Here is a 14,421-nt window from a genome sequence, read left to right on the forward strand (position 1 = left end):
GATTTCTCTCTACTAGTTTCCATAGCTTTGGCTCGTCTATATTGCCTCTGGTCATCCAAGTTTCCACAATGCAGACTACATCATAATGTTTTTCTTCTATGAAGCCTCTTACAATATTGCATTTCTGGCAGATCTGGCGTTGAAGTAGCCCAGTATGATGGGGGATGGTGTTGTGTATTTTTATGTTCCTGTTCGTGTGTTTTTGATTGTCTGGGTGGTATGATAAGAGTTTGTCTCCTAGTTTTATTTTTATTTTTATTTCTCATTGTGTTAATTTTCTCCCTTGTAATGATTGGGATCAGGTAGCTGCCTCCGCTGTTGTAATCTGCTTTTATGGTTGTGCTTAGGTTACTGTCTCTGCTAACTCCTTTGCTGTAGTTTTTTAGATTATGGTAGTTAATATTTGCTTTAAGGCTAGATGTTGATTTCTTGTTGTGTGTCTACATTGTCTTTTTGTTCTCCATATAGGTATGTGTCAGATTTGATTCACACATAAGAACATAAGTGCTGTCATACTGGGACAGACAGAAGGTTCATCAAGCCAGCATCTTGTTTCCAACAGTGGCAAGGTTCCAAAACAGTACAATATATTTTATGCTGCTTATTCTAGAAATAAGCAGTGGATTTTTCCAAGTCCATCTTAATAATGGCTTATAGACTTTTCTTTTAGAAAGCTATCCAAACCTTTTTTAAACCCCGCTAAGCTAACCGCTTTTACTACATTTGCTGGCAAAGAATTATAGAGTTTAATCACATGTTGAGTGAAGAAATATTTTCTCTGATGTGTTTTAAATTTACTACTTTGTAACTTCATTGCATGCTCCCTAGTCCTAGTATTTTTGGAAAGAGTAAACAAGCAATTAACATCTATCCATTCACTGCACTCATTATTTTATAGACCTCTATCATATCTCCCCTCAGCCATCTTTTCTCCAAGCTGAAGAGCCCTAGCTACTTTAGCCTTTCCTCATTGGGAAGTCAACCTATCCCCTTTATCATTTTCGTCGCCCTTCTCTGTACCTTTTCTAATTCTACTATATCTTTTTTGAGATGTTCTGACCAGAATTGCACACAGTATTTGAGGTGCAGTTGCATCATGGAGTGATACAAAGGCATTATAACATCCTAAATTTTGTTTTTCATTCCTTTTCTAATAATACCTAACATTCTATTTGCTTTCTTAGCCACCGCCACCACAGACTGAACAGAAGGATTCAATGGATCATCAACAATGACACCTAGATCTCTTTCCTGATCGGTGACTCCTGTAGGAGTATTTCCCTGTGATCTAGCCTAAGCTGGTCTTGGCCTATACAAGCCTATGACATCTTGGTATAATAAGATGGCTGCTGCAACATCTCTGTGTCAGCAAGATCCAGCTTCAGCTTGTGGAAAATCACTGACAGGCTTGCTAAAGCCAAGGACAGTCTGTGTTCTAAACACCCCCTTCTATCACCCTGAGAACGGAGTAGGGAGGCAGACATGGCTCCAGAAGTTACCATTCTCCAAGGTCACAAAACAAAGAACTCTTCTTGCCATGTACTGAACTGGACAAGATCATGATTGGTTCCTACCGTCACCTGACCGAGAGGTACGGGGAAAGCGGGAACAGAAGTAAGGAGTGAGTCGGAGACCCTTGGAAGAGGGGCAACTGGTAAGAGGACCCGGGAAATCCAGCAAGGCTCGGGGGAGCCAGAGACTTTGTATGATACCAACCTCGTGACCTGCATCCTGGTGCAAATACCTGTGGCAGAGATATTGGCTCTGATAACCAAAGGAGTGACGGGAACCTACGCTGATAAAGACCTGCACTACATAAGACACAGACAGCTAAAATAGCGTCTGGGGAGATTCTGCTCCGGTCTTATCTGAAGCCGTCATCAGGACAGCGTGGTAAGATCACAGAGATATATTTCCTGGTCTGGGGTTAGGCACTGGTTTTATCTAAGTACGACTGGTTTATGTCAGCTCTTGGTCAGGGACAGCAGCTAATGTGTATTTTGCATAAGATGTGATAAGTTTCATAAGGATTATTAGGTTATCATTTGTACTGTTCTAATCATTATCGTACTTAGTCTCAGGATAATCAGAGTGTAGTTTAGACAATATATTTTCGGTAGTGCTCATATCAGTAAGGGATATTTTTATTGCATAAGCTAGCGCAGAGTATTTTTATTTTCTTATCCATAATAAAGCTAATATATATATATATATATATATATCTATCAGCTGTGTCTTTCTTTTTCACTCTACACACCAACACCTGGAGAGGTGCCAGAAGCAAGATTCCTGTATCTCACCCTAGACAGAGCTAGTGAGTCTGTTAGGCAGACTTATGCATCAGGGAATCTTGGTATAAGTAATCTGTGGGTACCTGTTGCCCAAAGTATTATTTATCTCACCCTACTCTCCTAATGTGGAATCTTGCACCACGTAACTATAGTTTGGGTTCCTCACATGCATCACTTTGCAGTTGCTCACATTAAACATCATCTGCCATTTGGAAGCCTAGTCTCCCAGTCTCGTAAGGTCCTCTTGTAATGTCTCACAATCCTCTCGCGATTTAACAACTTTGAATAACTTTGTGTCGTCAGCAAATTTAATTATATGTAACATAGTAAATGACGGCAGATAAAGACCTGTACGGTCCATCCAGCCTGCCCAAAAAGATAAACTCATTATACATGGTATGCAATACTTTATATGTATACCCAAGTTTGATTTGCCGTTGCCTTTTTCAGGGCACAGACCATAGAAGTCTGCTCTGTACTGTTCTTGTACTAAAATTTCTGAAGTTAACACTCACTAGTTACTCCCATCTCTAGATCATTTATAAATATATTAAAAAGCAGTGGTCCCAGCACAGACCCCTGGGGAACCCTACCATCTACCCTTCTCCATTGAGAATACTGACCATTTAACCCTACTCTTTCAATCTTTTAGCCAGTTTCTGATCCCCATTAGAACACCACCTCCTATCCCATGACTCCAATTTCCTCTGGAGTCTTTCATAAGGTACTATGTCAAATGTCTTTTGAAAATCCAGATACACAATATCAACTGGCTCATCTTTATCGACATGTTTGTTCACCCCTTCAAAGAAATGTAGTAGATTGGTGAGGCAAGATTTCCCTTCACTAAATCCATGTTGACTTTGTCTCATTAATCCATGCCTCTGCATATGCTCTGAATTTTGTTCTACAGTGGGGGAAATAAGTATTTGATCCCTTGCTGATTTTGTAAGTGTGCCCACTGACAAAGACATGAGCAGCCCATAATTGAAGGGTAGGTTATTGATAACAGTGAGAGATAGCACATCACAAATTAAATCCGGAAAATCACATTGTGGAAAGTATATGAATTTATTTGCATTCTGCAGAGGGAAATAAGTATTTGATCCCTCTGGCAAACAAGACCTAATACTTGGTGGCAAAACCCTTGTTGGCAAGCACAGCGGTCAGAAGTCTTCTGTAGTTGATGATGAGGTTTGCACACATGTCAGGAGGAATTTTGGTCCACTCCTCTTTGCAGATCATCTCTAAATCATTAAGAGTTCTGGGCTGTCGCTTGGCAACTCGCAGCTTCAGCTCCCTCCATAAGTTTTCAATGGGATTAAGGTCTGGTGACTGGCTAGGCCACTCCATGACCCTAATGTGCTTCTTCCTGAGCCACTCCTTTGTTGCCTTGGCTGTATGTTTTGGGTCATTGTCGTGCTGGAAGACCCAGCCACGACCCATTTTTAAGGCCCTGGCGGAGGGAAGGAGGTTGTCACTCAGAATTGTACGGTACATGGCCCCATCCATTCTCCCATTGATGCGGTGAAGTAGTCCTGTGCCCTCAGCAGAGAAACACCCCCAAAACATAACATTTCCACCTCCATGCTTGACAGTGGGGACGGTGTTCTTTGGGTCATAGGCAGCATTTCTCTTCCTCCAAACACGGCGAGTTGAGTTCATGCCAAAGAGCTCAATTTTTGTCTCATCTGACCACAGCACCTTCTCCCAATCACTCTCGGCATCATCCAGGTGTTCACTGGCAAACTTCAGACGGGCCGTCACATGTGCCTTCCGGAGCAGGGGGACCTTGCGGGCACTGCAGGATTGCAATCCGTTATGTCGTAATGTGTTACCAATGGTTTTCGTGGTGACAGTGGTCCCAGCTGCCTTGAGATCATTGACAAGTTCCTCCCTTGTAGTTGTAGGCTGATTTCTAACCTTCCTCATGATCAAGGATACCCCACGAGGTGAGATTTTGCGTGGAGCCCCAGATCTTTGTCGATTGACAGTCATTTTGTACTTCTTCCATTTTCTTACTATGGCACCAACAGTTGTCTCCTTCTCGCCCAGCGTCTTACTGATGGTTTTGTAGCCCATTCCAGCCTTGTGCAGGTGTATGATCTTGTCCCTGACATCCTTAGACAACTCCTTGCTCTTGGCCATTTTGTAGAGGTTAGAGTCTGACTGATTCACTGAGTCTGTGGACAGGTGTCTTTCATACAGGTGACCATTGCCGACAGCTGTCTGTCATGCAGGTAACGAGTTGATTTGGAGCATCTACCTGGTCTGTAGGGGCCAGATCTCTTACTGGTTGGTGGGGGATCAAATACTTATTTCCCTCTGCAGAATGCAAATAAATTCATATACTTTCCACAATGTGATTTTCCGGATTTAATTTGTGATGTGCTATCTCTCACTGTTACCAATAACCTACCCTTCAATTATGGGCTGCTCATGTCTTTGTCAGTGGGCACACTTACAAAATCAGCAAGGGATCAAATACTTATTTCCCCCACTGTATATAATAATCTCTATCATTTTGCCCAGTACCGACATCAGGCTCACCAGTCCATAATTTCCCAGATCACCTCTGGAACCTTTTTAAAAAATTGGCGTTACATTGGCCACCCTCCAATCTTCCGGTACCAGGCTTGATTTTAAAGATATACTACTAACAATAGTTCTGCAAGTTCATTTTTCAATTCTATTAGTACTCTGCGATGAATACCATCCAGTCCAGACAATTTGCTACTCTTCAATTTGTCAAATTGCGCATTACATCTCCAAGGTTTATAGCGATTTAATTCAGTTTCTCTAACTCGTTAGCTTTGAAAAACATTTTTGGCACCAGTATCTCTCCCAAATCTTCCTCGGTGATGACTGAAGTAAAAAATTCATTTAATCTCTCCACTATGACTTTGTCTTCCCTGATTGCCCCTTTTAACCCTCGGTCATCTAGTGGTCCAACTGATTCTTTTGCTGGCTTCTTGCTTTTAATATACCTAAAAAAGATTTTACTATATGTTTTTGCCTCCAACTCAATCTTTTTTTCAAAGTCCCTCTTTGTCTTCCTTATCAGCGCTTTGCATTTGACTTGTCATTCCTTATGCTGTTTCTTATTATTTTCAGTCAGATCCTTCTTCCATTTTCTGAAGGATTTTCTTTTCACTCTTTTCACTTTTTAACAATGCTGGCTGTTGTTTGGCTTCCCTTCCTCCTTTTATTATACATGGACTATAACTAGCCTGCACTTCCACGATGGAATTTTTGAACAGCATCCATGCCTGATGTAAATTATTTCACCTTCGCAGCTACTCCTTTAAGTTTTTTCTTTTTTAACCATTCTTCTCATTTTATTATAGTCTCATTTTTGAAAGTTAAATGCTAACATATTACATAGTAACATAGTAGATGACGGCAGAAAAAGACCTGCACGGTCCATCCAGTCTGCCCAACAAGATAAACTCATATGTGCTACTTTTTGTGTATACCCTACCTTGATTTGTACCTGTCCTCTTCAGGGCACAGACCGTATAAGTCTGCCCAGCACTATCCCCGCCTCCCAACCACCAGCCCCGCCTCCCACCACTGGCTCTGGCATAGACCGTATAAGTCTGCCCAGCACTATCTCCGCCTCCCAACCACCAGCCCCGCCTCCCACCACCGGCTCTGGCATAGACTGTATAAGTCTGCCCAGCACTATCTCCGCCTCCCAACCACCAGTCTCGCCTCCCACCACTGGCTCTGGCATAGACCGTATAAGTCTGCCCAGCACCATCCCCGCCTACCAACCACCAGCCCCGCCTCCCACCACCGGCTCTGCCACCCAATCTCAGCTAAGCTCCTGAGGATCCATTTCTTCTGAACAGGATTCTTGTATGTTTATCCCACGTATGTTTGAATTCCATTACCGTTTTCATTTCCACCACCTCCCGTGGGAGGGCATTCCAAGCATCCACTACTCTCTCCGTGAAAAAATACTTCCTGACATTTTTCTTGAGTCTGCCCTCCTTCAATCTCACTTCATGTCCTCTCTGCCAATATCAAATCTGTTTATATTATGATCACTGTTATCAAGCAGCCCCAGCACATTACCTCCTGCACCAGATCATGCACTCCACTAATGACTAGGTCTACAATTTTTCCCATCTTATTGCAGGGCCGCTGAGAGACTGAGCCGGGCCCAGGGCAAGGCCCCCCCGGGCCCCCCCCCCCCGCTACCACCACCCCCTCCAATCGCTACTCAGGTCGTCGGCGCCGCAGTCCCCAGTCTCCACCCGCCCACCCCCAGCCCAGTCGACAGCCCCCCTGCATTCAAATTGGCAGCACCTCACCTCCATGTGAAAGCGCAGCACCGGCAGATCGCCTCCCTTCGGGCCTTCCCTCCCTGTGTCCCACCCTCGCTGAAACAGGAAGTTACATCAGACGAGGGCAGGACACAGGGAGGGAAGGCCCGAAGGGAGGCGATCTGCTGGCAATGCGTGTGCTTCGATCGGTGTGCCTTTGGCCTTCCCTTCTGTCTCTTAAGCTCTGGTCCCACCCCTCATAGGCGGGACCAGAGCTTGAGAGACAGAAAGGAAGGCCGAAGGCGCGCCAAGCGAAAAACACGCGCTTCGCTGCTGCTGCACGCCGCCTTAACCCCGAGGACGGTCCGCTTTTTAAATTTCAGAGGGGGAGGGGGGTTCCTGGTGCTGGGAGGGAGGGAGGGAGGACGGGCGGGCAGCCTGATGCTTGTTTGGTTGGAGGGAGGGCGGGAGGCAGGCCTGGTGCTGGGTGGGTGGGAGAGAGGCTTGGTGCTGCTGGGTGGGAGGGAGGCCTGCTGCTGGGTGCTGGGTGGGAGGGCGGCCGACCTGGTGCTGGGTGGGAGGGAGGCCTGCTACTGGGTGCTGCTGCTGGGTGCTGGGTGGGTGGGAGGCCTGATGTTGGGTGCTGGGTGGGAGGGCGGCAGGCCTGGTGCTGGGAGGGAGGGCGGCAGGCCTGGTGCTGGGTGGTACTGGGTGGGAGGGAGGCCTGCTACTGGGTGCTGGGTGGGAGGGCGGCAGACCTGGTGCTGGGTGGGAGGGAGGCCTGATGCTGGGTGCTACTGGGTGCTGGGAGGGAGGCCTGCTACTGGGTGCTGCTGCTGGGTGCTGGGAGGGAGGGCTGCCTGGTGCTGGGAGGGAAGGCGGCAGGCCTGGTGCTGGGTGGTGCTGGGTGGGAGGGAAGCCTGCTACTGGGTGCTGGTGCTGAGTGGGAGGGAGGCCTGATGTTGGGTGGGAGGGAGGCCTGATGCTGGGTGCTGCTAGGTGGGAGGGAGGGAGGGATACCTGGTGCTGGGAGGGAGGGCAGGGGGGAGAGGAGGGTGGCTGGAAATGGGTGGCTGGAGGGGAGAGGAGGGTTGCTGGACATGGATGGAGGGCAAGAAATGAAGAAGAAAGGAGGAAAGCAAAGAAATAAATGGAAAGGAAGCCCTGGAAATGGAGTTAAGAGAACAGATAGAGAGCAGCAGAATCAGAGACTGGACCAATATGGATAGAAAAACAAAATCACCAGACATCAAAGGTAGAAAAAATCATTTTATTTTCATTTTAATGTTTGGAATATGTCCAATTTGAGAATTTACATCTGCTGTCTTATTTTGCACTGGGTATACTGGAGCTGTAACAGCTTACAGAAATGATTTATAATGAAAAAAAATCATGTTATTTTTTCCTCCTATACTAGTATAATATTTTCAATGATGTCTGTTTATATGCGCCATGGCTGGTGTAAGGGATGTGGCTATCATAGGGGTGGAGTCATATGTGGTAACCCCGCCCATAATGAGTACCAGCACTTTGCGATAAATAATTCGATTTTGGGTTGCTGTTTGGGCACTTGGTCTCTGAAAGGTTCGCCATCACTGATGTAGACTAAACTTAAAACCCAAGAAGCCACACTGCATCACTAGAAAAAGAGAAATCGAAACAGCACTCTGCAAAATATAAAGAAAGCAGTGTAAAATTACTGTAAAACTGACATTTTCCAGTCAGTGAATTAAAAATAATTTTTTTCTTTCTACCTTTGTTGTTTGGTCATTTTGTTTTCTTTTTCCCATCATGTTTGTCTCAGTCTCCAGTTTCTGGCTTTTCTTAACTTTCTTCACATGATCTCCAGTTCATCTGCCACTTCTTCTCTCCCTTCCTGCCTTCTTCACTTTCTCTCCTATATCCACCTCTGAATTGATCTTTTCCTTTCAGCTTTCCTTCATTTAGTTTTCTGCCTCTTAGACTTCATTCATTTTTACTACTCAGTCTTCAATCTTCCTTTTTATTTTTAACCACATCTGCCTACAGTTTTAATCTCCCTTACTCCAGCCCTCCCATTCTTCATCCTATTATTTCATAGTTTTTTTTTTTTTTGCTATCCCCTCTTTTCCATCACCGTCTCTTTCCTCTCTTCTGTACAGCACCCTTTTTCTATTTTCACTCCTCTGACCAGTACATTCTCTTTCGTTTTCTCTTACCCCCCCCCCCCCCCCGTCCAGGATGTCCTCTTTCCCTCACCTCCATCCAGCATCTCTCCCTGACACCCTACTCTCCCCTCGTATGCAGCATTCCTCCTTGTCCTTCTCTCCTTTCCATATCAGCATCTCCCCTATATCCCTACTCCTCCCATGTGCAGCATACCCCTTCTCGGTCCTCATCCCTGTGCAATGTCCAGTACCCCCCTCTGTTTTTTTATTCCCCCTTGTCCAGCATCTCCCTAGTCTTCCTACTCACCTCATGTCTAGCAACCTCCAATATTCCCTCCCTCTTCCAAGCCAGCAATTGCCCTCATTCAACCCCTTTAGAGGCCTATCCCCTTCCATCCAGCTGGATGGAGTGTTAGGGAAAGATGCTGGAGGGGGTGAGAGAAAACAAGAGAGAATATACTGGGCAGAGGAGTGAAAATAGAAAGAGGGTGCTGTACAGTAGGGAGGAAAGAGAAGGTGCTGGAAAAGGGGGGAGAGTTAGCAAAAAAAAAAACTGTGAAATAATAGGACACCTCTCTCCCCCCCCTTCCATCTAGTGTGTGCCTCCTCTACTTTTTCCATCCATCCTGCACTCTTTCCCCTTCCATCCAATGTCTGCCCCCTTTCTCCCTTCTCTCTCCCTATTTTCCAGAGTCTGTCCCTTCTCTTCCACCTTCCTTTCGCCATCTGTCCCTTTTCTAAACCATCTCACTGACTCTTTCTTCCAGCACCTGCCCCTTCTCTCTGACCATTCCTTCTAGTATTTGTCCCCTCTATTCCTCCTTCCAACCAGCACCCGTCCCTTCCCACTCTCCATTCAGTAACTGTCTCTTCCAGATCTTTCTCCTCCCCTTCTTTCTGACTCTTTCTTTCAGGATCCCATCCAGCCCCTCTCTTCCTCCTTCCAACCAGCATGTGTCCCATCCCTTTCTCTCTCTGACCCTCTCATCCAGCTCCTGTCCCCTCTGCCGTCTTCCCCTTTCCTTCCAGCAAAGATTACTCAAATTGGCTTCACCCTCTCTTCTGCCCGTCTCTCCCATCTGTGGTCACTTTTTACTTCCTGAAGCGTTCTCCCTTCAGCATCGGCGATTTTCAGTCAGCCTGCTAGAGTCGGGGCTTCTGCTTCTCCTCCTCAGGCACATCCCACCTCTGCGGAAAACAGGAATTTGCTTAGAGTAGGCGGGACGCGCGCCTGAGGAGGAGAAGCAGAAGCCCCGACGCTGGCAGGCTGACTGATAATCACCGGTGCTGAAGGGAGAACGCTTCGGGAAGTAAAAGTGACCTCGCGGACGGGAGAGCGTGGGCAGAAGAAGAGATGGCAAAAGATTAAACAAGACTCAGGAGGGAGCAGAAAAAAAATATTTATCGAGTTGAGGCGCATAGGCGCCACTTTTTTAAACAGCTGTTTAGGGGAGCGACAGCTCCCCCTGCGCCCCACTTGGCTACGCTTCTGAGTATAGGGGTAATTATTATTGTGTTCCACATTTTGTTAGCCTCCCTAATTTCTGATAGCATTTCTACATCTGTCTGTTCATTCTGACCAGGTGGACGTTGGTATACTCCTATCATTATCCTTTTCCCCTTTACACATGGAATTTAAATCTATAGGGATTCCAAGCAGGGGTGTAGCTACGTGGGGCCATGGAGGCATGGGCCACCGTAGATTTGGCCCTGCCACCCCCGCGCCAACTCCTTTGACCCCCCCCCCTCCCGCCGCCAACCCTTCCCTGCTGCTGGCGGATACCTTTGCCAGCGGGGATCCCCAACCTCCACCAGCCGAAGTGCTCTTCTCCGGCGCGGCCGCATTGCTGATCTGCAAGGGCAGGCTAAACAGAAGCCTACCCTTGCAGATCAACAATGCGGCCACGCAGGCTTCTGTTTATGTGAGTGTACGTGCAGGACGTCAGTCTCACAGAAACATAAGCCTGCCCTTGCAGATCAGCACCGTGGCCGCGCCAGAGAAGAGGACTTTGGCTGGCGGGGGTTGGGGATCCCCGCCAGCAAAAGGACCCGACGGTGGTGGGGGAGGGTTGGCGGCGGGGGAAGAGGGGGTCGAAAGGGTTGGCGCCTGGGGGGGGTTCAAAAATGGCGGCAGGGGTTATAAATGGCGGGAGGGGTCAGTGGCGCCGGGGGGGGGGGGCTAAAATATGTCCCCTCACCTTGGGCTCTGGACCCCCTCCCGCCGAAGTCTGGCTACGCCCTTGGGTTGAACAGTCCTGGAAAGGCTGGGCCTACTCTTCTGGCACCTGATGAGCGACTGAAGGACTTGCCCCAAGTGCTGGAGACCTAGTTTATTTTTAACCCATTCTGTTCCACAGTAGAAGCAGCATCTTGACAAATCTTTCCCAACCACCTTTAGATAGGAATATGGGCTTGCAGTTCTGTTCTGTTCTGCTGCCACCATTCTATCAGTAAGAGATAAAATGGAAGGGATTATCCTTCAAATTTACACAGCTGTATCTTTCCTTCAAGTAGGGCAATCAAATATCACAGTTCCATTGCATGGAACTTTTCAGGTCTTCTAAACTGTGCCTCTGTGACTGGTGAAAAAGCATTATGGTTTTCTCCTGCTAAGTGTGGATCTGCATGTACTTCAGGCTTCTCTTACAAAAGAGAAATAAGAGGTCCTTTCAGAGAACAGGGTGGGAAGTAAGAAAACAAGACATGAGCTGTCTAACCTTGATGTCAACCACCATCTAGTTTATAAACCTATTTCCCAAAGCAACAGAGGTCAGACTGGTATGTGCTCATGGCTGAGAGCTCATTTACCTTCCCTTCCGGAAAGCACTAAAAACCCATTTATTCAAGCAAGCCTATCCAAATGATCCTGATTAATCTATTGAACCATCTAATGAACCATCTACCTACACGTACCCCATGATAACGACATTAACCCTAACTATATCTCCCACCTCACTCCCCTCTCCATTGCCTATTTCTACCTATTCATCTTGCCTTTTATTGCGATATATTTTACTTTTACCCTCTAATAATATTCTGTATTCCTTTTACTATGTAAGCCGCATTGAACCTGCTTTGAGTGAGAAAGTGCAGGGTACAAATATAATAATAATAATTTATAAAGATTTGTCATGCATGTGAAAGGGCTTTTATAGAATTCCCCTAGGAGTCATGCATTTAAAAGTGTGCACGGTGACAAGGTGACCCAAGCATACATGTATTCAGAGATAAAGTTTTAGTGCAGTATGAGTGGAGTTGCAATTTACTTCTGTTTGTAAAATACATACAGATATTCATGTCTGCTCATGAGCAGGCATAAATGTCTATAGCTTCAGTCTCGCACAATTTCTGCTGCTTTGCCATTAGTGTTTTATAAAGATACAGAAGTGCCTACATGTCTTTATAAAATAGGCTGGAAATCGGTACCCACTTGACTTACTTAAGAACCAACCATTATGAAATTACTCTCTGGTAATTTTATAAAGTCAGCTCCACACAGATGTGAGCATGCATGCATGTAAATGGCCTCATAAAATACTGACTGGTGTGAATGTACACATTTTGACATGCTGGTGTGTACTTTGCTGGTAGGCGTGCACAGGGGCATAGTTTGGATGAAGCATGTAGATTATAAGGCAGTATAATTTATGTGTCTACAGTAAAAAAAACTTGGCATGGACATTTACACCAGTTCCAGGGCTGGCATAGATATCCACATGTGCAATGTACTCACTGTCTATGCTACTTAGGCTTGTATTTTATAAAAGACTCTTAGCAGGGCCGTGCCTAGGGTCTCCGGCGCCCCCCCGCAGTTGCTCCCCCCCCCCCGAAAACGATCGCTACACTACCCGCCCTCTTCTCCCCAGATCCTTTTCCTTTTTTTTTGTTTAAATTTACCTCTGTCCAGCAGCAGCGTAGTGTTAGTGAGAAGGAGGCGGCACTCCCCCGCCCCAACGTGTCAGTCTTCCCTTCGCTCAGTGTCCCGCCTTCTTCTGACGTAATTTCTGATGTCAGAAGAAGGCGGAACTGAGCGAAGGGAAGACTGAACGTCGGGGCAGGGGAGCGTCGCCTACTCACTAACGCTACGCTGCCGCCGGACAGAGGTAAATTTAAACAAAAAAAAAAAAAGGAAAAGGATCTGAGGAGAAGAGGGCGAGGTAAGCATGGTGCGGCGGGGCGCCCCCCAGAGGATGGCACCCTCCTGCCATGCTTACCTCGCTTACCGTGTTGGCACGGCCCTGACTCTTAGGTGCAGTAAAAAAATTCTGCTTGAATGGAAGTCTACTTTGATGCCTAAAAGTCTCTCTCTCTCTTTTTTTTCACTAAACTGTGTTAAGTGCTTAGCATGCGGTTAGCATGTGAAAAGTGGCTATTGCAAAATCGCGGTAACGGGTTACGCATTAATTTTGCATATTCCAGTGCTGTCAGGGGTGCCAAAAAGTAAAGCACACAAGTGGGTAGAATATAGATAAAGAAAGAGCATGCCCAAGATTTGGTGTTAGCATGCTAACTGCTAAGTCCGAAGTTGACGCAAAGGCATTTAGCGCCTGCTAATTGCAATGCTAGTGTGCAACTGAATAACCAACATGCTGGGAACACCCCCACACACTGGCACACTATTTCTACTGTTAGTACATGCTACTTTTCAGCATGAAGCCATGTTAACAGTAAATTATACCTAATGCTGGTATAAATGTCCATGCCACAGTCTTACAAGTATGTGCCTAAATTACAGTAGTTTATAAGCTATGTACTTGCATACTCCACCCCTATGCATGCCCACTGTCAAAGAACACACTATCAATTCAAAATACGTACCTTTGTACCAGTTGGAATTTTGTAAGAGGCCATATATTGTATATGTGCCTAAAATACTACCAAGTGTACCGGCCTCTCATAACATTACCAGTACACTTTTTCTGTCAAATTGATTAAATGGAACAGGATTCTATAATCCAAAATAATCTGTTATCATTAGATAATTAAGTTGATTGTAACACCGTTGAAACAAATATTCAAAAATATACTGTACTTCTTTCTGATGGGTTCCCCTGATTTGTGAAAAATGATTTAAGGAAAGCTTGCTCAATCCAACTGCATTTCAAGCTGTAGAATAATTAAATGACTCCTGTGAAGCCAGTGAGAATGTTATTAATATTTTATTTCTTATTCCATACCTTATTAGTAACTCGTTCAAAACTAGGAAGGTCCATTATGGCTTTCATGAATTGCCGCAAGTGGTTTATGGACATTGTGCTCATGGTGCACTGATAACTGGATTATCCTGGAACAGAAAACAGAGTACGAATGGGAAGATTAAAAGATGGTTAAGGATTGAAAAACATATTCTCCTGCTTGCCTCGGTCATGGTTTATGTTTGTTTATGCTTATTCAGTATTTGATAAACCGCCTTTCAGGCAAATGCAAATACAGAAGAAATAATCAAAAAGAACCACAATTATACGATAGGACAGAAGAAAATAGAGGAGAGGGGGAAGAGGGAGGATAAGAAGGTAGCATGGGAAAGTTTGGTGGACACTGTTGACCAGCAGGGCTAGGAACCTCCATGGAAGGCCAATGAGAATATCCGATGTAAGACTGCTCAGTCTGAACATCAGAGGATAGGGAATTCCAGAGTGCGATAGAGAAAAAAAGCAGAGTGACAGGTAGATTTGAGCCTCGCACAATACACAGGAGGGAGGCTGTGACGAT

At 45.8% G+C, this 14,421-nt stretch overlaps 1 protein-coding gene across 1 annotated transcript in view; it reads right to left on the reverse strand.

Annotated features, from left to right (window-relative positions):
* The window catches only part of LOC115475608 (acyl-coenzyme A thioesterase 13-like), a 76,519-nt gene that overhangs the window by 16,554 nt on the left and 45,544 nt on the right, over positions 1–14,421 (reverse strand). The window contains exon 2 of the mRNA XM_030211469.1: positions 13,887–13,993. Coding sequence (XP_030067329.1) covers positions 13,887–13,970 — 84 coding nt within the window. The 5' untranslated portion in view covers positions 13,971–13,993. The remainder of the gene's footprint in view (positions 1–13,886; positions 13,994–14,421) is intronic.

The sequence above is a fragment of the Microcaecilia unicolor genome, chromosome 1 (assembly GCF_901765095.1).
Source record: "Microcaecilia unicolor chromosome 1, aMicUni1.1, whole genome shotgun sequence".
Lineage (NCBI taxonomy): Eukaryota > Metazoa > Chordata > Amphibia > Gymnophiona > Siphonopidae > Microcaecilia > Microcaecilia unicolor.